The following is a 22,890-nucleotide window of genomic DNA, read 5'->3' as shown; positions in this document are numbered from 1 at the left end:
ATCTCCATAGACAAAATCTTCATTGGTTGAACTTCTTCCTGAAATGCAAAATTTTAACAGCTTCACTTGGGAACTAACACAGCAGTACTGTTGCTTATTACTACAGAAGCCCATAAAGCCATCAATCACTGCTGCCATAAATATAATAACACTATAAACACAATCTGCAACACTTTTCTGTTTTAAAAACTTTTATTATCAGGATATGAAATACAAATATATATATTTAGAGAAAGGGGGTCCATTTATTTTCCAAAGCACCAGAAGGCAAGACAAGAAACAATGGATGAAATCAAGAAGAGAAGTAACCTGGAATTAAGGAGAAACTTCCTAACATTGAGGATAATTAACCTGTGGAACAATTTGCCACCAGAAGCTTCATCCCTGGAGGTTTTGAAGAAGAGACTGAAAAGTCATTTTTCTGAAATGGTATAGGATCTACTGCTTGAGTAGGGGGCGCAGATTAGAACAGGGGTTGCCAACCTTTCAGACGTCATAATTTTAAATCCCGCAGACCACTAATATGAATTTAAAAAAAAACAGAAATCGTATTTAGTACAATATAAAAAATACAAATAATTTATCTGTGGATCACCAAAATTTTCTCGTGGACCACCAGTGGTCCACGGACTACCAGTTGGTGACCGCTGGACTAGAAGACCTCCAAATGCCCCAACACTGGAAGTCTTTAAAAAGATGTTGGATAACCATTTGTCTGAAGTGGTGTAGGGTTTCCTGCTTAAGCAGAGGGTTGGACTAGAAGACCTCCAAGGTCCATTCCAACTCTGTTATTGTAGGTTCTAAATTGAAAAGTCCCTTTCAGCTCTATTTTGATTGAAAAAAAAATGTGCTAAACCACCAGTGTGCTGCAGCTGCCTTTTTAAAGCTGCCAACGAAGTCCTTAAGCTACATCAATGAAAGGGTTGGATTAGAAGACCTCAAGGGTCCCTTCCAGCTCTGATCCTGAAAATAGTGGGAAAATTGGGGAGGAAAAAATGGAAGGGAACAAAATCTAGAGTAAAGGAAGGGGAGAAAGAGAAGGATTATGTTGTCATCTTCTTATATTGTGCTAAAAAGACTTGGAAGTCGAGTCTTTTTAGAACAATATAAGAAGATAAGAACGTAATCTGCAACTTTGATTACAACCAAGAGAGACTTTTGACACACCTCCTCCCCCCCTCTCTTCATTGAAACCGCGCCTCCTTTTCTTTCCCCTGCTCCTCTCCGGACTTTCCATTCTGGGTCGCACTTTCGCCGCCACTTCCAGCAGCCTCCTTTTTTAAACCTTCAACGAATCCGCATCCACGGAACCCCATAATCTTTTCGCTTTGCCTTTCTTCAAAACGCCCGGTTCGATTTTTTTTTCTCCCCCCCGCACTGTCAAATCGCCTCAGCGCGTGACGAATCGGCCGAGAAGGTCGTTTCGAATCTGCTAAGGCGGCGGGAAACACTTCCGGTCGTTCCCGTCCTCGGGCCGGAAGTCGCCGTCCGCCATTTTCTCGCGGCTGATGGCGGTGTCAGGAAAGCCGCGGCCGCCGCTGCCCTGCGCGGGGCGGCGGTGAGGCGACGCCGAGGCGGCCTTTTCCTTCTCTTTCTCCGGTTTTCGAGCGGCGACTCCTAATGGCCATGTACGCCGGGCGGCCGAGCGGGACGGAGGCCTCGGCGGCGCCAGCTGGGCGGACCGCGGGAGCGCTCCCGTCAGCGGCGGCGGTAGCGGCGGCTTCGCCCGGCGGCCCGAGCGGCGGCGAAGGCGGCAGTGGAGGCAGCGGCGGGGCGGTGGTCGGTGGCCGCGTGGAGCTGCTGGTCTTCGGCTACGCCTGCAAGCTGTTCCGCGACGACGAGAAGGCGCTGCAGCAGGAGCAAGGCCGCCACCTGATCCCCTGGATGGGCGAGGCCTCCATCATGATCGATAGGTCGGTGCACAGCAACCCCCCCGCCCGACTATCGTTGCTCTCGTTGTTGTGCTTCTCCTTCTCCTCCTTCTGACGGTCCTCTCGCCCTCCTGGTGGCTCTCTGGGGAGGGTGGAAAGTGGGGGGGGGGGGGTCTGCCGGGGATCCTCTGCCAAGCAGGACGCGGGAGAGCAGGGCCCAGGCGAGGAAAGGCTTATCCCTGCCTTCTACGAGGAGGGCGGGGCTATAGTTCCCCATCTTTGTCCAGCGTCCCCGTCTGATTTCAGGCAGGCTGGACTACAACTCCCATCCCCATCTGTCTGATTTCAGGCAGGCTGGACTACAACTCCCATCCCCATCTGTCTTCCCTGTCTCATTTCAGACAGGCTGGACTACAGCTCCCATCCCCATCTGTCTTCTCTGTCTGATTTTGGACAAGCTGGACTATAATTCGCATCCCCATCTTTGATTTTAGACAGCCTGGACTACAATTCTCATCCCCATCTGTCTCCCCTGTCTGGTTTCAGACAGGCTGGACTACAACTCCCATCCCCATCTTTGATTTCAGACAGCCTGGACCACAAATCCCATCCCCATCTGTCTTCCCTGTCTGTTTCAGATAGGCTGGACTGCAACTCCCATCCCCATCCAGCATCCCTGGCTGTTTTCACACAGGCTGGACTACATCTCCCATCCCTGCCGTTCATGGTTTTGGGATATGTTGGACTACAATCCCCATCCAGTATCCCTAGCTGCTTCTGCATACCCTACCCTAAATACTTCCATTTTGTTGTACAGAGTTATGAATCTCGTAATCTATAGGTAGCATATTAAAATATCTGTGATGTGCTGAATTACGACTCCCATCATCCTTTTCTGCCTTCCTGGTGATCTGTACATGCTGGACTCCCATTGGCCCATCTGTCCAGGTTGGAGACAGCTGCCAAGGCTCCATAATTCCAATAGAATTGGAAATCCAATAAAATAAAATAAAATTTGAATTTTGTTGCTTCCATTTAGCTGTTAGTCTATTGTAGAAGGAATTCCCAAGATTACCAGTTTAAAAAAAAGTTGTGTGTATTAGGTTGTTGTTACCACATAATATTGGACAGTATTTGTTTTTGTGTAAATCCAATTATATAATTCGAGCTGTCAAAAAAACTGTTCTTCAACTTACTGTTAAGTTCTTGGTGAATAAAAAATCTTGCCATCACTGGATTGTAATACCAGGGCATAAATATAATGTAGTGTAACCTTTAAAAAGCTTATTAGTGGAAGTGCTAAGTCACATTTCAACATTTTTTTAAAAAAATCTGCAAATATAGCTTCTGAGTAGCTTTCAGAAATTATGTATTGGATTAATTACCTATGATAGTTTGTTTATGACAGATGCATGGATAGAGATGTCTCCCCAAAAAGGCTGCTGTTTTTTTGGGGTGCACATGTAGAAAGTTTGATTTGGTAAAAGCAGCTTTCAAAAGAACAACAATTATTTTATCAAATAAAGTGTGGTTTTAATACTGAAGCCGCCAATTAAAATAAATCCTTCACGTATTCGACTGAATGGCTTTAGACCATGAAATCTACCTACCTTCAAAGTGATGCTGGCTTGGTTTTTGATGGAAGAGACCAGTATCGCTACTCCTCTGAAGTTGGGTGTGATTATGGCTCCTATAATAGATATAGGAGTTATTTATATATATATAAAGATTAAGAGCTTCCTTTGAATTCTGCTTGCTGAGTTAGTCAAGGCACAGCACATCTTTAAAGAAAAAAGACTACAAACTTTGTAAGTTTAGATTCCAGCAAAGCCAGCTTTGGAAATCTGGAAAGCTCCACGATTTATCTAATCTAGATAAATCTAGAAAGCTTTGCCTCCGGGCTTTACCTGATCTAGATAAATCTAGATGTCCCTTCCTCACCTCCCCAATGTTCTCTTCCTCCTTGGCAGAGGATTGCTGTGTTGTTTACATTCCCTCCACCTTGAAGGAGTGGATCCTATATACACTGGGCTTGCAGTACCCTCTTTTCAAACCAAAGTCTTTAATGACTCCTGTTACAAATGAAAGAAAAACTATTTGCATCTCTGCAAAAATGTACGCTCTAGGGCGGTAAAGTTAACCCCATGATCTGTTATGCAGTATGACTTTTTGGCCCAGGCTATTTTTTTTTCTCCCTGAGTTTCCAATAAGTGATGTAAAGTTAATGGCCTGTACAGGTTGAATTCTTGCATTCTCATCCTTCCCTTTTACAATTCATTGATGAATCTTTGTTTTGTTGCGGGTTTCCCCCCCCCCCCCTCTTCGGAGCAGCATAATAGCAATCTTTGTAATAGTGCTGTAGAGAAGGTTAATCTGAGGTTTTTTGACTTGACTCTTAAAATCCTCCAGGGGATTTCACGTTTGACAAAGTAGAACCTTGGTTTCCGAATTCCAACTATTCTAATTCACTTCAGGGCAGTGATGCCACTTTTAGCGTGATGGAAGTTGTTCCATGTATTGGCTACACTTGTACGGCTTCTGGCAAAAAAACCTTGGTTTTCATTGATTTGTAGATAGATGTTCCAGCTGTTTAGTTTAATAGTATTTGTAGCTTCATGGAAACTCGTTTTATTACCACAAAATGGTACAGAATTTAGATAATGGTTCCTGTAATGCTGTTACGCTTGGGGACTCCTGCTATTTAAAGCTAAAACTGACAGGTGGATTCTTTGTCTGGTGGTAATCTCATTGTTTTGGAAGATCAAAGCGTTTCTATTGGCATTTTAGTGAAAAAATGGATAGCCAAAGGGATTGAAATGGCATTGTTGTTAGCACAATTCCCCTAGTGTAAAGCAAAGAGAGTCTGAAGGCTTTGGTTTGAAAAGAGTGTGTGGCATATTGTAAGAGCTTGCTTCTTCCATTTTTATTTTTGCTTTACACAATCTTTGTAAGGTCCCAATTCCCAAATCAAGCCCTACCGGGAACGATAAAAAACTCATTAACGACGATTTTTGGTGAAACCTTAAAAATGGATTTTCTTTAAACATTCAGAACAAAAACTTACTGTTGGTAACGCCATGGCCTATGTTTTGTATGAGGCTATGTGGCGATATTTTGTGACTTCCCAGAATCAAATTAAAATGTAAATTAAACATGGGTTTGATAATCCAGCTTCATGGTCATCATCAGTCAAAGCAATAGCAAGTATCAGCCAATGCTCTTTCACAGTTTCTGATAGGGCAAGTTAGCTGAAAACTGTAAAAATGGTAGGAGCAAGCTATGCATATGCTCATGATCTTTTATTATTTTACATTTGTAAATTAAGGAGGTTTGATAGATTTAGTCATTATAGAAAACTGGCTCTAAATTATTGATTGATGATCTTTCAGAGCAGTTTTTTTTTTTTTACCTTGCTCTCTCTGGAATTGTTTGTTTTTGAGGAAGCAATAATGGCATTGAGACGATTACATCTTAGAAGAAAGTTGCCTTTTTATTCACAAGTCTCTTTCTTTTTAAAAAATAAAGTCTCCCACTTACATTAGTTTTCATCTAACAAGCCTTTTAACCAAACTTCATATTCCACGTATCTCTTGTGGAATGGACTCGGTTGCTCCCTTCTGCTCATATTTTCCCAGCCACAAAGAAAATAGTTTAAGTCTCAGCCTAATCCACAGATTATGCAAAAAAAAATTTAAACATTATCAGCTCAAAGAAATACTTAAGTGGCTTACAAACGCAGACAATTTTTTTTAAAAAAGTGACCAAATGAAAGAAACACCCCAACGTAAAATGATGGATATGTAGTTCAGGGGATCAGCGAGTGTTTCCTGCCAAGAACCTCCTTAAATTGCACCAATGTTGCTGTTCCTATGTATGTGTGTCTCTCTATCACATAACCCAGGACTTCTTTCCTCAGCCGCATAGCTAGGGGCCGTGCCTAGCCATGATTTTACCTCCAATGGATCCAGGTTTCTTTGGTGAAGATTTCTTCTGAGAATGCAAGACTAGCAGAAAGACGCGAGGAATTGCCCACCGTTTGGTTCTTACGGATAGGTATTTATGTACTTGGGTTTGTGTAAATGTAAGTAATTTGCCTTTGCAGGAAAATAAATAAATAAATTCCCTCTTGTTACATAGCTGTTACATATGTTGGCCAGGGTCATTAAGTGGTTGAACCACAAACGGTAAGGACGCATAGCAGCTGTTTCCTCTTTTTAGATAGTCCGCTTTTAATTATAATCAGTAACTCCCAAAGGGGCTTGTTTTTTTGCGCTTGTTAACGGAAGTGGGTCAGGAGCGTTGAGTCAGATTAATGGGTTCCCTCATTTAATTCAGTAGATGGTTCTTTTATAGGTGGTAAGTATCGATAGATTTGGCAGGAAGCTGAGCCCGAAGTCCCTTGGCTGACCCTCCTCTTCCTGTTGCAGATACGATGGGCGTGGCCACTTGCACGACCTTTCCGAGTACGACGCCGAATATTCCACCTGGAACAGAGATTACCAATTGTCCGAAGAGGAAGCCCGAATCGAAGCTCTCTGTGACGAAGAGAGGTATTTAGCCTTACGTACGGACTTGCTTGAGGAAGAGGCAAGGCAAGGTATAAAAATCTAGGACAATTTCCTGAGAATAGCACATGTTTTGAAATTGAAAAAATAAATAAATTGCTTTTTTTTCTCCTTTGAAAAAAAAGTCTTGTGTAACTTTTAAAAAGAATATATATATAAATATATATATATATATATATATAGTTGTTTCCAACTCGTTATATACTCACTCTTTCTGATATTATTTTGACAGTAATCCAGTGGATTCGAAAAAACGAGCGTCTTTGCGTATCTGAGGACCTCAGGATAGTTTATATGTAGAGCCACCCCGAATTGCTGCCCCCACGTTTTGAGGGCAGGCTGAGCATTGAGCGCACTCTTTTAACTGTCCTTCTTTAACAGTATTGTATCATCAAAAAAGTTCATGTCTCTTTTTCCCCCCCTCCTTTCTTCTATGTTTTGAGTAGACATACACGCTTGTCTCCACAGGGGAATTTAAAAAAAATATATAAACCAAGATCATCCCTACCCCCAAAAAAGAAGACAAAAGAAAGCTTCATATATTTTTTTGTGTATGGGCGGAAATATCAATGTTCATACATGACCCTCTTGGGTCAGTTTGCTGTAACGTTTGTGTGTGAATGTTAGGGCGAATTACGTGTTCTTTTTAAAAGAAAAAAGAAAGTTAGCTGTATTCAAATAATTCCACCCTTTTCTAATTGCCTGTTGCTTTTTTCTTCAAGAGGAAGAATATAAGAGGCTGAGCGAAGCTTTGGCCGAAGATGGGTCCTATAATGCAGTGGGATTTACTTACAGTAGTGATTATTACGATCCCTCAGAACCCACTGAGGAAGAAGAGCAGCCGTTCAAGGCCAAAGGTAAGGAAACTTCTGTGGGGAAAATCGCTTTCTTTATATCTCTTGGGGAAAAAATCTTTATATCTCTTGGGCTGGGATTTTGTAGTTCTGTTGATGAAAGGCATTGAATTCCTCAGTTTGGGGACCCCTGCACATGAAATAAATGTCTCTTCAGCTTTCATGCCTAAGGAGGGACTAGAACTCACTGTCTCCTGGTGATTGGCCCAAAGTCACCCAGCCACTTTTCATGCCTAAAGTGGAACTACAACGTGATTTCCAGGTTTCTGATTTAGTGCCTTAAACTACTATGCCAGTGTTTCTCAACCTTGGCAACTTGAAGATGTCCAGACTTCAACACCCAGAATTCCCCAGCCAGCATTCGCTTCAAGTTGCCAAGGTTGAGAAGCACTGTACTAGACCAAACTGGCTTTCAAGTATAAAATGTAGTAGCTTTTAGAGGCTGAAAGAGTTTTTGTATATTTAAGTCGCTTGCAACTGGCATGAAAGTGAGTAATACAAACAAGCGTATTAGCTTACTCGATCCTTTTAAAACCAACAAAAAAAGTGAAACCTCCCTCATTGTCATCAGTTCTTTTTCTTGAAATAGTCTTACTCATTGCTTCAAAACTTTCTTGTTTGAGACATTAGAATAGAATAGAATAGAATAGAATAGAATAAAATGGAAGAGAGAGGGAAGAGAGGATAGGAGAGAATAGAATAGAATTCTTTATTGGCCAAGTGTGATTGGACACACAAGGAATTTGTCTTTGGTGCAGATGCTCTCAGTGAACATAAAAGTTATATTCATCAAGAATCATAAGGTATAACACTTAATCATAGTCACATGGCACAAATAAGCAATCAAATCATACTAGGAAACAATTTAAATCGTAAGGATGCAAGCAACAAAGTTACAGTCTGGCAGTCATAAGTGGGAAGAGATGGGTGATAGGAACGATGAGAAGATTAATAGTAATAGTAATGCAGACTTAGTAAATAGTTTGACAGTGTTGAGGGAATTTTTTGTTTAGCAGAGTGATGGCATTAAAACTCTCCTTGTGTCTAGTTGTTCTGGTGTGCAGTGCCATATAGCGTCGTTTTGAGGGTAGGAGTTGAAACAATTTATGTCCAGGTTGCGAAGGGTCTTTAGATATTTTCACAGCCCTCTTTTTGACTCGTGCAATGTACAGGTCCTCAACGGAAGGCAAGTTGGTAGTAATTGTTTTTTCTGCAGTTCTAAGTTGCCTTATAGCAGTTGCTCAACCTTTCCAGGTTTGTGGCCTGGCTTGGGGGTGGGGGTGGGGATGATTTTGTGCAAGGGGCAGGTGCAGAGATGGGTGTGCACAACTTGGTTGCTGTGAGCTGTGGGGCTGCGAGTGCCCAGTACCCACCACTCAAGAGGAGGGCTGTGAGAGCCAGCACCCATTTCTTGTGGGAGTCGGGCTGTGGGCATCAGTGCTTGCAACGAATGTGAGTGGGGCTGCCAGCGCCAGTGCCTGCTGCCAGTGCCTGCTTGCGTGAATCAGGCTGTGTGCCAGCCTGCCACTCACATGGCCCAGTTGTTAGTGGGCCGCGGCCCACGGTTTGGGGATCCCTGCCTTATAGGATGTAGGTTGCATCATGGCAAAGTCAAATTTTCAATTCATTTTTGCTCACCTAGTAGCTGAAGTTGCTCATTGCTTTTCTGTGCAGTGTAATAGGAACAATACGGTTGGCAAAAAATAAATAAAACACGCCACCAGTTGCTTATGCAGTCATACCATAAGGAATATCCGAGACTGTCATGTTTGATTACAAGTGTTATGTTATCCTTTTTTTCCCCCTAGATTCTCGCTAAATTAAAGTTTAATGATGATCCATTTCCTCCGGCAGTTCGAGTGGCCCAGATCCATCCAGATTGAGTGTAGGGAGAACGGGTAGAAGAGTAGCTATTACATACCGTATTTATCGGCGTATAACACGCAGTTTTAAAACTAAAATTGCAAGCTTAAACCCTGCCTGCGTGTTATACGCCGATACTGCGTGTTATACGCCGGGTCCCAAACTGCCTGCTCCAGCTGATTCACCGGCGCCCATGATACTCATAGAAGTGCAGCATCCATTTCATGGCAGCGTCGGCGGCTCTCCAGCTACCCTGCCTGATATAACCCCTACCTTGCAGCAGTGGCGGCAGCTCTCCAGCCACCTGCTGTTCGCTTTAACCCCATCATTGAACAAGCGGCGGCTGGAAAGCCGCCCGCTGCCTGATTTAACCCCATCATAGCAGCAGCGGCTCGCAGCGGCCAGAGAGCCGCCCGCTGCCTGTATTTTTTCTCCATCATTGTGGGTGCTTACCTTCCCGCCCGCCTGCTCTCTGGTCCCAAGTGTACGTGCCGGCATTCTCCCAATCAGCTGTGAGTCCGCAGCCGCCCGCGCTGCTGTTTTAAAGGCTGCTCCTCAGGACCCTCCGAGGCCACCGTACTTCTGACGAGTGACGTCCCTGACGTTACGCTGAGGACGTTACTCGTCAGCGCAATTAAAGAGTAACCTGAGTCTGCTAGCGACACAGGCCAGGTACTGTGGTGAAAACAAAAACATATAGAAATAGGGGTTTATGTGTGGGGGGCTTGTTATGTGGCGCAGGGGGAAAGAGTATGTGATATGGGGGGTGGGGTTATATGGTACAGGTGGTATCAGGACTATGTGGTACAGGGGGATTAGGTTGTACAGGTGGATCTGGGGGGGGGATTAGGTGGTACAGGGGGATCAGAGGGGGGAAAATGATGTGACAGAAGAGGGTGGGGAAGTAATTCATGTTCTAATGTTATAAATTTTAATCCAACATTAAGTTCCGAGCTTCCAAGTCATTTATTTTTAATGAAAAAAATTTTTACTCAAATTTTTGTGTTAAAATGGGGAATGCGTGTTATACGCCAGTGCGTGTTATACGCCGATAAATACGGTAGTTAATGCTTTTAAGAACTTGTAATGGTGAAGCTTGCCGTTTTTTTGATGCCGCCAAAAAGAAACAAATGTTCTTGGGTCAGATCATTAAAACAACTCCCCTGTAGTCAGCTTAGCTGTCTATGAGTGTCTCTGAAAACATGTTTGTTTGTTTTTTCTCTCTCTCCCACTGACAGTGGAAGTAGAAAAACAGCATTGCAGGAATTGTTTAAAAATAAAGGGGCGGGGGAATAAGACAGTATCGGTTTGTCTGCTGTATAGTTTGTAGTCCCTGCTAACTGTGAGGTAAGGAAAAGGCAGCACTGTATGGAATCCTACTTCCCGTGCAACTGACAAATTATGGTTGCATTTGAGCCCATTTGTTTGCCATAGGCATTAGTAGGAACCATACAGCGCAATTGTAGAGAGCCATTAGGACTTGCTTTGTATGGGAGAAGTGAATTTGACCCACATATCCCCTGTGCACAAGCATATACACATGCACACACTGCTTGTGTTGAATCTGAGGCTTCTCTTCTCTTCCCCGTAATTGAATTACAATTCTGAGATTGCTCTCCCAGATTAAATTGTGTGTGTGTGTGTGTGTCTGTGTGCCATTAATAATTAAGCACTGGGGATTTGTAGAGAAGAATTTACAGCTCCATTGATTCTGGGGATAGATCAGAAAGTCGTATCTGCTTTGTCTGGTATTAAGCGAGGGCAGAATATCTCTGTTAGTTGTTAAGCAGATCCATCTTAATCTTCCCGTTAGTCCTTTTGATGCTGTGTCCGCCCGCTCTGGAGAAACTGGAGGAGATAGAAGTTGAGTTCGGATGTGGCTTTGCATATTTTCTTCAGATCCCAGTTCTTGCATGGGGTTGTTTAAAAATCTGAACACAGGAAGATTATTGAATTAAAGGCTAATGGGAGTTCATCTAGTGATGGGCTACTATATCAAGAGGATGCAGGGTACCACTCTGAATTAATGAGTTAATTTATAGAGTTACTACAGGGAGTCCTCGACTTATGACCACAGTTGAGCCCAACATTTCTGTTGCTAAGTGCCATTGTAATTTTGAATGGTCACTAAAGGAACTTTTATAAATTGAGGGCTACTTGTATATCCAGATGTTTGGGTCACCATGACGTAAAAAAGATGTTGAGACACAAGAAAGAGCACAGAGAAGATCAACCAAGACGATTAGGGGACTGGAGGCTAAAACATAGGAAGAACAGTTGCAGGAATTGGGTAGGTCTAGTCTGATGAAAAGAAGGACCAGGGTAGGTCTAGTCTGATGAAAAGAAGGACCATGATAGAAGTCTTCCAATATTTGAGGGGCTGCCACAAAGAAGAGGGAGTCAAGCTATTCTCCAAAGCATCTGAAGGCAGGACAAGAAGCAAAGGGTGGAAACTAAACAAGGAGAAAAGCAACCTAGACCTAAGGAAAAATTTCCTTAGACAGCGAGAATAATCAATCAGTGGAACAACTTGCCTCCAGAAGTTATGAATGCCCCAACACTGGAAATTTTTAAGAAGAGACTGGACAGCCATTTGTCTGAAATGGTACAGGGCTTCCTGCTTGAGCAGGGGGTTGAACTAGAAGACCTCTAAGGTCCCTTCCAACTTTCATTGTATTCTAGTCTATAAAACAAGAATTAGGCCTACCCTAAGCTTCCCCCATCTGAATTCTGTACAGAATGGACCAATTTAGGCAGTGTGATTTCAGCCACTTTCCCAGGGTTTGGGATAACTTTTGGATGGGAAAGAGAATGCTGCCAACCTAAAAAAAAACTGAAGAGTTTGGGCCACTTTAAGTGGCTGAGTTTTACTTACTGATTTGTAAAAACAAGCCACACAGGTATCAGAGAAAAGACATTAATGAATGAAATGTTGTTATCCCAGTCAGCTCCCTAGTTACGCCTGTGAATTAATCTAGCAAAGCAGTGCAGATTATCTCGAAAACCAGCTGCTGGTTGTGAAAATACATGCATCAAAGATTTATCTTCTTGACAGTGAGAAAGGAAAAGTCTGCTGTCTGAACGTTATAACTGAGATGGATTTCTCCCTGCTGCCTGTATCCTTCCAATGGCTCTTCTGAATCTCTGGTGTACACTCTTCAAAGACTCTTCTTTTAATTGGTTCTTGGTTGTTCAAGCAATGTCCCCTGGTATGTCACTCAGGTGGAACATCTATGGCATTGTGGCCTGCCAGTGGCCAGCGGAGCTGGCAGCAGATTCGGACAGTGAGGAGGTTGAGGGGGAAGATGGGCCAGTCCTGGAGTTTGGGGAAGGCTCTGATGAGGGCTCTGCATCGGAGGCAGAGCGGGGTCCAGGGCCATATGCCAGATATCAGCTGCCTTCAGAGTCAGACATCAGTGGGGCAGAAGAACACCTGGAGCCTGTTCCCAGTGTGTGCATGCACAGAGTGGCCAGACAAAGGGAACAGCTAAAAAACAGGGATTGACTTGGGAGAAAGGCCACAGGTGGGCGTTGAATGGCCCCTCCCAGAGGAAATAAAAGAGGAATGAAAGGGGAGTGGAGTGTGCAGGAGACCATCAGTTCGCTTAATTGGTTTGTGACTCTCCGAGGCCTCCTTGCCAAGTTTTGCAGATATTGGCCTGGCAGCTCCCCAAGCCAGATAAGGTCTGTGACTGTAAATCCTCCCTTGAAAGACTTTGCCGGATGTGAATGGCTCATGGGAAGCCTCGGTCAGAACAGGCATCAACTTTGCCGGGGCGCATTAAGGCTCAATCCCATCATACATCTTGGTCTCCTAAGCGATAGTTACACCATCAGGTTAGCGAAAACATGTTTGTGTTCCTCAGCAGAGGCAGGCGTAACCTAATAAACAGAGGTAATGAAACAAAATTGGCATTGTAAACGCAGCCTGGAAATATGCAGATGAAAAAAGAAATAAACCACCAAGAAGGGAAACTTAATGGATGTTTTGTTTGTGTTCCATTTATACAAGAGAGGTCTTTGCATGACAATGTATCCTCTTCTAATTTATAGTGGCTGTAACCAAGGCAGAAAGCACGGAAGAAAACGAAGAGCCATTTATCGCCCCTTTGGGATTGAATGTACCTTCCGATGTGGAACTGGTGAGTATGTTTTTAATACAGATCAGTGCCATGGAGTATCTACAGCATCTTCCTTTCTGTAATTTTGAATAATGCAACAAGTAAATCTGCCTCTTCGGAAATTCACCCCGAATTCTGAAAGCACCCCGAATATCTTATCTGCCCAAACCGAAACATGCATGTCCGTGCATGTGCTGGAGCACGGGAAACCCAAAGACCAGCTGGCCGGTACATGCATGCCTGTGTTTTGACTGTTTCTCAGGCAATTTTTGGGCCGTTTTCAGGCAATTTTTGGGCTGTTTTCAGGCTGTTTTGGGGCCATTTTCAGGCTGTTATTTTTGGGCTTTTTCAGGCTGTTTTGGGGGGCTGTTTTGGGGCCATTTTCAGGCTGTTATTTTTGGGCTTTTTCAGGCTGTTTTGGGGGCTGTTTTCAGGCTGTTTTTGGGCTGTTTGGGGGGGACATTTTCAGGCTGTTTTGGGGCCATTTTCGGGCCAAAAACGACCTGAAAAAAGCACCAAACTGGGGTGTTCTTTGGCCATTTTTGGGGCTGTTTTCAGGCCATTTTCCAGTGCTCCGGTGCCTGTGAAGAGCAGCTGGCAATGGCACACGTGCCCACAGAGAGGGCTCTGCATGGCACCTCTGGCACGCATGCCATAGGTTCACCATCACGGGGCTGTTGCATTAATTGAGATTGGCAGATTTAGGCTGTATAGATAGTTCTCGACTTACGAGCACAACTGAGGCCAGCATTTTCTGTTGCTAAGCGAGATATTTGTTACGTGAGTTTTGCCCCCCTTTTAAGACACTCCTTGCCACAGTTGTTAAGTGAATCACTGCCCTTATTAAGTTAATCCCACGGTTTTTGAGTCACTCTGGTTTCCCCTTTGATTTTGCTTGTCAGAAGGTCGCAAAATGGGATCTCACAACCCTGGGATACTGCAGCCATCATAAATACGAGTCAGTTGCCAATCGTCTGAATTTTGAATGCGTAACCATGGGGATGGTGCAATGATCAGAAGTGTGAAAAATGGTCAGAAGTCCCCCTTTTCAGTGCTGTTGTAACTTGAAATGATCACTACAAGAACTGTTGTAAGTCAAGGTAACCCTATTATAGTTACCTGGGAGTAAACCAAGAGTAAATCTCTTCTAGGCAGAGATTCCAGAGTGAGCTTCTCAACATTTAGCACTGTGTTGGATACTATTGATATTGTAAAAGAATAGTTGGCCTACTCCAAAGAATTGCAATAATAATGCTTTGGTGAAGGAAAAAAAAATCCCGCCATATTTTAGTTGTCTGAAGTTTCTCGGTAAGATTTACAGCCCTGGAATTATTTTCCCCGTCTGGCTCTTCCTCCTTGAATCATTCTGTTGTAACTCATATTTTATTATCTAAATCACCTATAGTTTCTCCTGATTTTGGAGAGGTAGCACAACATTTGCCTAGTTATTGCATTTTAGCTGTGTTGTTCTAGCAGCTTTCCAATCCACCATCTGCGGAATAATTTAGAAAGAAATAAAAGATGTATTTGCATAGGACGTGATCCCTTTTACGATTATAAAACCATATCAAATACAGATAGCGGTCTTCCTCCTGTGACTTAGCATTTTGCAATTTCAGGCCCTGTGCGAACATGAAAGTCCTTTGATACGGGCAAAGCAACTTGGTAGTTTGAAGTTCTGAAAGAAGGTTAAATTCTACGAGGAGGGCACAGAACTCCTTAGATCTCAAAAATTCTTTATGATGTCCAGGGGAGGGGGGTGGGAACCTTCTGTAGCCCTTCTCTGTGATGTTTTTTTTTTTCCTGGTGTGTGGATTTCATTTCCTTACTATTGCAACACACCCATGTTTATAGAGATTCTTTTTTTAAAAAGACTTCTTTATTAACAAATCATAGTTATCTACCCAAGATGACCTGTATGTAAACTTCTAATAACATCAGAATAGTTTGCTGTGATGGCACAGTGGTTAGAATGCAGTGTTGCAGGCTAACTTAAGATCTGGCTATCCCGTCAGGCCTGGGGATAAGATTTTAATTCGCCCCCACCCAAATGTTGAATGAAAGTTGTGTTTTATTGCTTTATTTTTTCTTATTCACGTATTGTCTTATGTTTTGTCTTGCACTCCCCCTCCCATGAATTGTAAGCCGCCCTGAGTCCTCTCAGGGAAAAGGGCGGCCTATAAATCACAAATAAAATCTAAAATCTAAATCTAACTGCCAACTGCCAGCAGTTCAATCCTGATCAGCTCGAGGTTGACTCATCTTTCCATCCTTCCAAGGTGGGTAAAATGAGGACCCGGATTATTGGGGGCAAGAAGCTGACTGTCAACCGCTTAGAGAGGGCTTTAAATACCACTGTGAAGCATTATATAAATCTAAAGGCTATTGTCCTTCCTTCCTTCCTTCCTTCCTTCCCTCCCTCCCTCCCTCCCTCCCTCCTGTCAGGGTTCCAAGTAATAAATCCATTGCAAGAAAAATACTCCGAAGCAAGTAGATTCCTCAAAGAATAGCTTTCATTGGAAATGTCATATTGACACATATCTGGTGAAAACCGACTCTGAAGGGTCCCTTAGTTTTCACCTAATTAAAAGAGAAAGCCCCCCCCCCCAATCCCAAACAATCAGTCACATGGCCCAATCAAAGCAGCAACCGCTGGTCTGGTGACATCACTCCTTCCTCCGGCCAGGTGTGAGAACGTCCTTGGTTCCTAAGAGAATGTATTTTGACTACATAACCCCAGCTATCTCTAATCCCCCCTCCCTATCCCTCAGCTCTAGTGTGGCAGCACTGAAGCTCCAAGATAACTTTGGCCAGACCAGCTTCAGGGTTGACTCCTTCCTTCCTTCCTTCCTTCCTTCCTTTCTTCCATCCATCCATCCATCCATCCATCCATCCATCCATGGTGTGCACTGGTTAGAGTGAAGCATTGCAGGCTAATTCTGCCCATTGTCAGCAGTTCAATCCTGACCAGCTCAAGGTTGACTCAGTTTCCCTTCCTTCCAAGGTGGGTAAAATGAGGACCCAGATTGTTGGGGGCAAGAGGCTGACTCTGTAAACCACTTAGAGAGGGCTATAAAGCACTGTGAAGCGGTATATAACTCTAATTGCCATTTCCCGTAGCTATAGCACCAGTGTTTTCCCCTTAGTCTTGTTACAAAAGCAGGGGTCTATCTTAGATCAGCTTCAGGTATTTGAAAAGGGAGACATAAATTTGAATGGGTGGGTGGCTCCATGTTCTTTTTTTTTTAATGATATTGTTCCCTGGTTGCCTTTGAAATTAACTGCATGATTGGAGCCTCGCATAAGAAATCTATAAAACTGTTGCAGAATTTGTGTCCCACTGTGTAAATCACAGGATGAAGTGGGTTCGTTTTGCCACCTAATTTTAGCAACTGCCTTTAAAACGGCTGGCTTGATGCAGCAGACAAGTGTCAGGCTGGTTAGGACAGGTTTAATCTGCTTTCAGTTATGGAAGCACCTTAGATGACTTAGTGTTGTGACCCACCAGCGGTCAACGGAGCTGGCAGCAGATTTGGACAGTGAGGAGGTTGGGGAGGAAGATGGGCCAGTCCTGGAGGCTGGGGAAGGCTCTGATGAGGGCTCTGTGTCGGAGGCAGAGGGGGCCAGAGCCGTCTGACAGTTATCAGCTGCCTTCAGAGTCAGACATCAGTGAGGCAGACGAACAGCTGGAGCCTGTTCCCAGTGTGCGCATGCGCAGAATTACCAGATGAAGGGAAGAGCTAAAGAACAGGGGTCAACTTGGGAGTAAGGCCACAGGTGGACGATGAATGGCCCCTCCCAGAGGAAATAAAAGAGGAGCGAAAGGGGAGGAGAGTTTGCAGTAGACAATTAGTTTGCTAATTGGTTTGTGACTCTTTGAGACCCCTTGCCAAGTTTTGCAGACATCCGCCTGTCAGCTCTCCAAGCCAGATAAGGTCTGTGACTGTAAATCCTCCCTTGAAAGACTTTGCTGGATGTGAATGAGTAGAATTCACAGTGAATTAATGAAAGGGGTTTTTGTCAGGACAAAGAGTTTGCTCAGTGAAGCCTAGGTCAGAACACTTTGGACAAGTCAACTTCCCTTGACCAAGCCTATCTAACTTGGAGGTTGACAGAAAACAACTGTAAAAAGGATAGCATGTTGCCCTGCTTTTTAAAAAGCGGTATAAATTTAATAAATGGTACTTTTTAAAGAACCTTTTCATGCAGTTAAGGGAAACAAAACTGACAGTGGGGAGTGCAAAATAAACCGCTCCCAGGTTATTCCTCTAAAAGACTTACGCATTACAATATTTCTCAGGTGATTTAACTGTAAAAAAAATTGATTAAAAAAACCCTCCAATACAGATAGTCCTCTACTTACAACCGTAATTGAGCCCAACATTTATGTTGCTAAGCAAGGCGGTTGTTAAGCAAGTCTTGCCACAGATGCTAAGTGAATCTCTGCTGTTGTTAAGTTAGTAGCACGTCTGTTAAGTGAATCTGGCTTCCCCATTGACTTTGCTTGTCAGAAGGTCGCCGAAGGGGGAATCATGGGACCCTGGGACACTGCGACCGTCATAAATATGAATCCGTTGCCAAGTGTCTGAATTTTGATCACATGACTGGGGATGCTGCAATGCTCCTAAATGTGAAGAACCATCCTAAGTCAGTTTTTTTCACTGCTCTGGTCACTGAACAGTCACTAAACTATTGTAAGCCCCCTCTAAGTGGCTTTACAGAGTCAGCCTCTTGCCCGCAACAATCTGGGTCCTCATTTTACCCATATTGGAAGGATGGAAGGCTGAGTCAACCTTGAGTCAGTCAGAATCAAACAGGAAGGAAGGAAGGAAGGAAGGGAGGGAGATAACACTTACTTATAGATCACTTCACAGTGCTTTACCACCCCCTCTAAGTGGTTTTAAAGAGTCAGCCTCTTACCCCCAACAATCTGGGTCCTCATTTTACCCACCTCGGAAGGACGGAAGGCTGAGTCAACCTTGAGCCTGGTGGGATTTGAACTGCCAAATTTCAGGCAGTCAGCAGAAATATCCTGCAGTACTGCACTCTGACCACTGCGGACCAAGGAAGGAAGGAAGGAAGGAAGGAAGGAAAGAAAGAAGGAAGGAAGGAAGGAAGGACAGACAATGGCAATAGCACTTAGACATATACTTCACAGACCTCTTTAAGCAGTTTACAGAGTCAGCCTCTTGCCCCCAACAATCTGGGTCCTCATTTTACCCACCTCGGAAGGATGGAAGGCTCAGTCAACCTTGAGCTGGTCAGGATTGAACTGCTGGCAGTCGGCAGAGTTAGCCTGCAACACTGCATTCTGACCACTGTGCCATCACAGCAAACAATTCTGATCTTATTAGAAGTTTATATATAGGTCATCTTGGGTAGATAACCATGATTTGAGGTTGGACTAGAAGACCTCCAACGTCCCTTCCAACTCTGTTATTCTGTTCTATTAGGGTCAAGGACTCCGTGTATTTTCTTTAAATAACGTTTCTTGTTGGTAAATGCTTGCTATAAAAGATTCGTACTCTTTGGTATATTTATTGCCCCAACCTTTCCTTTTGACAACAATGGAAAGTCTGTGGTTTCAAGATCCTTAAAACGGTTGAGGAACCCCAGTTGTCGGTTAATGCCTCAGGTGTTTACAATTGCACCCATCTTGAAAAAGAATGAAACTGTAATGTGGACGATTTGTGGTCAAAAGCTTGGGGGGGGGGGAGCAAGAAAATTGGCCTTTTTTTCTCAGCATTTCACCGTTCTAATAGCCACATTCTCTCCCCCCCCCCTTTGCTTTGCAATCATGAGATCTAGGAGCTTTTTTTCAGAGTTCATCTCTATAGCCTGCTGCTTATTGGATGGCCACAATTCACAAGAAATGATTTCCCACTTTTATTGTTGCAATTCCAGGCCAGATGGAAGATGATTTGATGGCTTTCTGCTCTTATACAGCCAAGCCGTGCTTTGTTTTGATATCATAAGTCGTAAAATTACAAGCACACACACACACACCATCTTTGTCTTTACCTATTTGTTGTGTAAAATCTCTGCATTGCCCTGTGTAATTGCAACAAGGGAATATAAAGATTCACTTTTGATTTTCTCTTTTGGAGTGGCAAAGCTCAGGAAAGAGCAGGTGTTTGGCTGCCAGGGTTTAAGATCATTTGCCACGTGTGGAAAACAAAAGAGGGAAAGGGAGGCCCAAACAGAAAGAAAAACTGCATCTGTTAAGAATAGAATAGAATAACACAGTTGGGAGGGACCTTGGAGGTCTTCTAGTCTAACCCCCTACTTAGGCAGGAAACCCTACGCCACTTCAGATAAATGGTTATCCAACATCTTAAAAACCTCCAATGTTGGAGCATTCACAACTTCTGGAGGCAAGTTCTTCCACTGATTAATTGTTCTAATTGGGTTGAAGTCCACCCATCTTAAAAGTTGCAGAGGTGGAGAAACCCTGCTTTATATCATGTGCCTAGTGAACGTTTACAGATCCAATACGAGATATAGAACATTTCTGACCCTAGTTAAATTTCACCAAGCCAACATGTCTTAAGATTAAGGCCAACGTACTTCCAAAAGATACTCCTCTTAAAGCAACTTCTCCCATGGAAAGCTCCCATGGATGCTTTAGCCGCCCAACTCCAAGCAACCCCAGGCAGCCTCAGTGTTGGAATCCAAGAATGACTTACATTGGGCTAAGATGCCTCCAAAAGATTAGCCGATATTTCTAGTTTTCATGAAAGAGTGTCATGATGATCATGGTTTGTTTCCTATCCCAAAATCATCTAATCTCTGGGCATCTTCCTTTTTCAAGACAACAAAACCATAATTAAACTCATTCTGGGGGAGAAAATTTAGCTCCATTGATTAATTGTTCTAACTGTCAGGAAATTTCTCCTTGGTTCCAGGTTGCTTCTCTCCTTGATTAGCTTCCACACATTGCTTCTTGTCCTGCCTTCAGATGCTTTGAAGAATAGGTTGACCCGTTTTCTCTGTGGCAGCCCCTGAGATATCGGAACACCGCTATCATGTCACCCCTAGTCCTTTTCATTAAGATGAACCTAGTATTGTTTTATCCCCCCCATAGCCTCCCACTGCCAAAATGCACGCCATCATCGAACGGACAGCGAATTTCGTCTGCAAGCAGGGAGTCCAGTTTGAGATTATGCTGAAAGCCAAACAGGCTCGGAACTCCCAATTTGATTTCCTGCGGTTTGATCACTACCTCAATCCTTACTACAAATTTATTCAGAAAGCCATGAAGGAAGGGCGCTACGCTGCTTCTTCAGAGAAGAAAAAAGAGGAGAAAAAAAGTAAGTGATTTTTTTTTGGGGGGGGGGGCTCTTTCTTTTCTGAAACACGGTGTCAGGCAGGAGGAAGCCTGTAAGCTTGTGCGCTCCTGTCTAAATCACTTCTGCGTCTTGACAGCTGAGGAAGCTCTTCGGTAATATCTGCTGCAGATGTTTTAAGCTGTTCTCCCCCCCCCCCCAAAAAAAAGGCTATAGAGAGGATTAGAAGTTTAAACGCTTCAAATGATGGCCTCCCTAGGCATAACCCAAATTTTGGCAGCGTTTAGCTGAGTTCTTTTTTAAATCCATATAAAAAAAAATATGAAGCTTTATGTTTGCATTTTTTAGATGGTTTTACTCCTTTTGACAGGGCTCTTCTGTAAAAGTAACCAGTAGCTTTGAGAAAACATTCGGCTTAAAATGTTCCAGGCAGGAAATGTTGCTGTTAAAAGGCAGTCCTCGACATAACGACCATCCTGGAGCCTCACTATCAGGGCTGTAACGTGGGTTAGTCATGTGGCCAGACTGATTTTTTTCCCCTTTGTCAGCGGTTGTAAAGCAAACCGTTGAATTGCTATGGGCACAGTTTGCCCCAAAATAGTAAAAGTGCCAGTTTTCTGCAAAGCTATCATAAAATGCAGCCACGTAGCTGCCAACGGCTTAGAATAGAATAGAATAGAATAGAAATATGGAATAGAATAGAATGAGGAGGAGAATGGAATGGAACAGAATAGAGTAGAGTAGAAATATGGAATAGAATAGAATGAAATAAAATAGAATAGGGAGGAGGAGGAGAGAAGAATAGAATAGAATGATGAGAAAGGAATGGAATGGACAGAATAGAGTAGAATAGAAATATGGAATAGAATAGAATGAAATAAAATAGAATAGGGAGGAGGAGAGAAGAATAGAATAGAATGATGAGAAAGGAATGGAATGGACAGAATAGAGTAGAGTAGAAATATGGAATAGAATAGAATGAAATAAAATAGAATAGAAATATGGAATAGAACAGAATGAGGAGAAAGGAATGGAATGGAACAGAATAGAATAAAATAGAAATATGGAATAGAATTGAATGAGAAGAAAGGAATGGAATGGAACAGAATAGAATAAAATAGAAATATGGAATAGAATAGAATGAGGAGAAAGGAATGGAATGGAACAGAATAGAATAAAATAGAAATATGGAATAGAATTGAATGAAATACAGTAGAATAGGGAGGAGGAGGAGAGAAGAATAGAAGGAGAAGAAAAGTAGAATGGAATAGAAATATGGAATAGAATAGAATGAGGAGAAAGAAATGGAATGGAACAGAATAGAATAGAAATATGGAATAGAATAGAATGAAATACAATAGAATAGGGAGGAGGAGAGAAGAATAGAATAGAAGGAGAAGAAAAGTAGAATAGAATAGAAATATAGAATAGAATAATAACTATTGTCACTTTGACTACACTAATCGGCATACATTAAAATGAAATTTCATTGCATACAGCTCAAAGAGTCACCACCTTCAATACACATGACACGAACATGACAAAACATGACAAAATAAATAAATACCAGTAAACTTAAGGGGGCAATATGCTAACTGTAAACCGCTTAGAGAGGGCTGTAAAAGCACTATGAAGCGGTATATAGGTCTAAGTGCTGTTGCTACTGCTATTAGTAAACATGACGAAATGAATAAATATAAGTGAGTTATTCTCAGTCAGAGATTACTCATATTGCAATGGAAAACGGATGCTGTGCAGGGCTGAGCTCGCCCAAGAAGCATCGGTGCCTTCAAGGCAGCATCATTTGCAGCGTTCTGAATGTCATGTTGTCAATCACCCCGGCAGGTTTTGAACAACAGCTGGCCAACACGGCGGCCTCTGCAGTGTTCTTGAATGGTGCCCAGATGGTTTTCACTTGGCTTCGGGCTTTCCACTCACTCCTTCCATTCATGATTCTCCCACTGTGGCTATCAAAACAGTGTAGCTCTCTGGAATACCACTGTTTTTTTTTTAAAAAAAGTCCCATCCTTTCCATTCTTCACTCGACAGATGCAATGGAAGATGGCGATGAAGATGATGACGATGACGACGACGACAACGAAGGCAATTATCTGCATCCCAGCCTTTTCGCGTCTAAGAAACGGAGCAGGCTAGAAGAGCTGATGAAGGTAATGCTGCCGCTTGCTATTCTTTTAAGGGGAAGACTTCCAGTCTGGTTTTAATTGTGGTGTCAAGTTTGTAAGTTTCTATATACAATCATTCCTCCCCCCCCTCCCCCTTTGCTTTGCCAGACCCTACTCCAGGTTACTAATGGTAGATAATGCCCTTCT

General features: G+C 43.1%; 1 protein-coding gene across 5 annotated transcripts in view; it reads left to right on the top strand.

Moving 5' to 3' along the window:
- Positions 1 to 1,487: 1,487 nt before the first annotated feature.
- SFSWAP (splicing factor SWAP) overlaps positions 1,488 to 22,890 on the top strand; it is a 107,082-nt gene continuing 85,679 nt past the window's right edge. For 2 of the 5 annotated variants that reach the window (XM_087705793.1, XM_087705792.1), the window contains exons 1-6: positions 1,488 to 1,913; positions 6,299 to 6,468; positions 7,159 to 7,293; positions 13,207 to 13,295; positions 20,359 to 20,584; positions 22,610 to 22,728. In XM_087705793.1, the coding sequence (XP_087561919.1) occupies positions 1,621 to 1,913; positions 6,299 to 6,468; positions 7,159 to 7,293; positions 13,207 to 13,295; positions 20,359 to 20,584; positions 22,610 to 22,728 (1,032 nt within the window). In that variant the 5' untranslated portion in view covers positions 1,488 to 1,620. Of the gene's footprint in view, positions 1,914 to 1,947; positions 6,469 to 7,158; positions 7,294 to 13,206; positions 13,296 to 20,358; positions 20,585 to 22,609; positions 22,729 to 22,890 lie in introns of those variants that run through there. The other 3 variants (XM_087705796.1, XM_087705794.1, XM_087705795.1) reach the window with 3 other exon arrangements.

This window comes from Thamnophis sirtalis, unplaced genomic scaffold (assembly GCF_051295495.1).
Source record: "Thamnophis sirtalis isolate CommonGarterSnake01/CBP01778 unplaced genomic scaffold, rThaSir2_p1.2 scaffold_2, whole genome shotgun sequence".
Taxonomy (NCBI): Eukaryota; Metazoa; Chordata; class Lepidosauria; order Squamata; family Natricidae; genus Thamnophis; species Thamnophis sirtalis.
The sequence above is the reverse complement of the archived record's forward strand: the minus strand, read 5'-3'. Positions and strand labels throughout refer to the sequence as shown.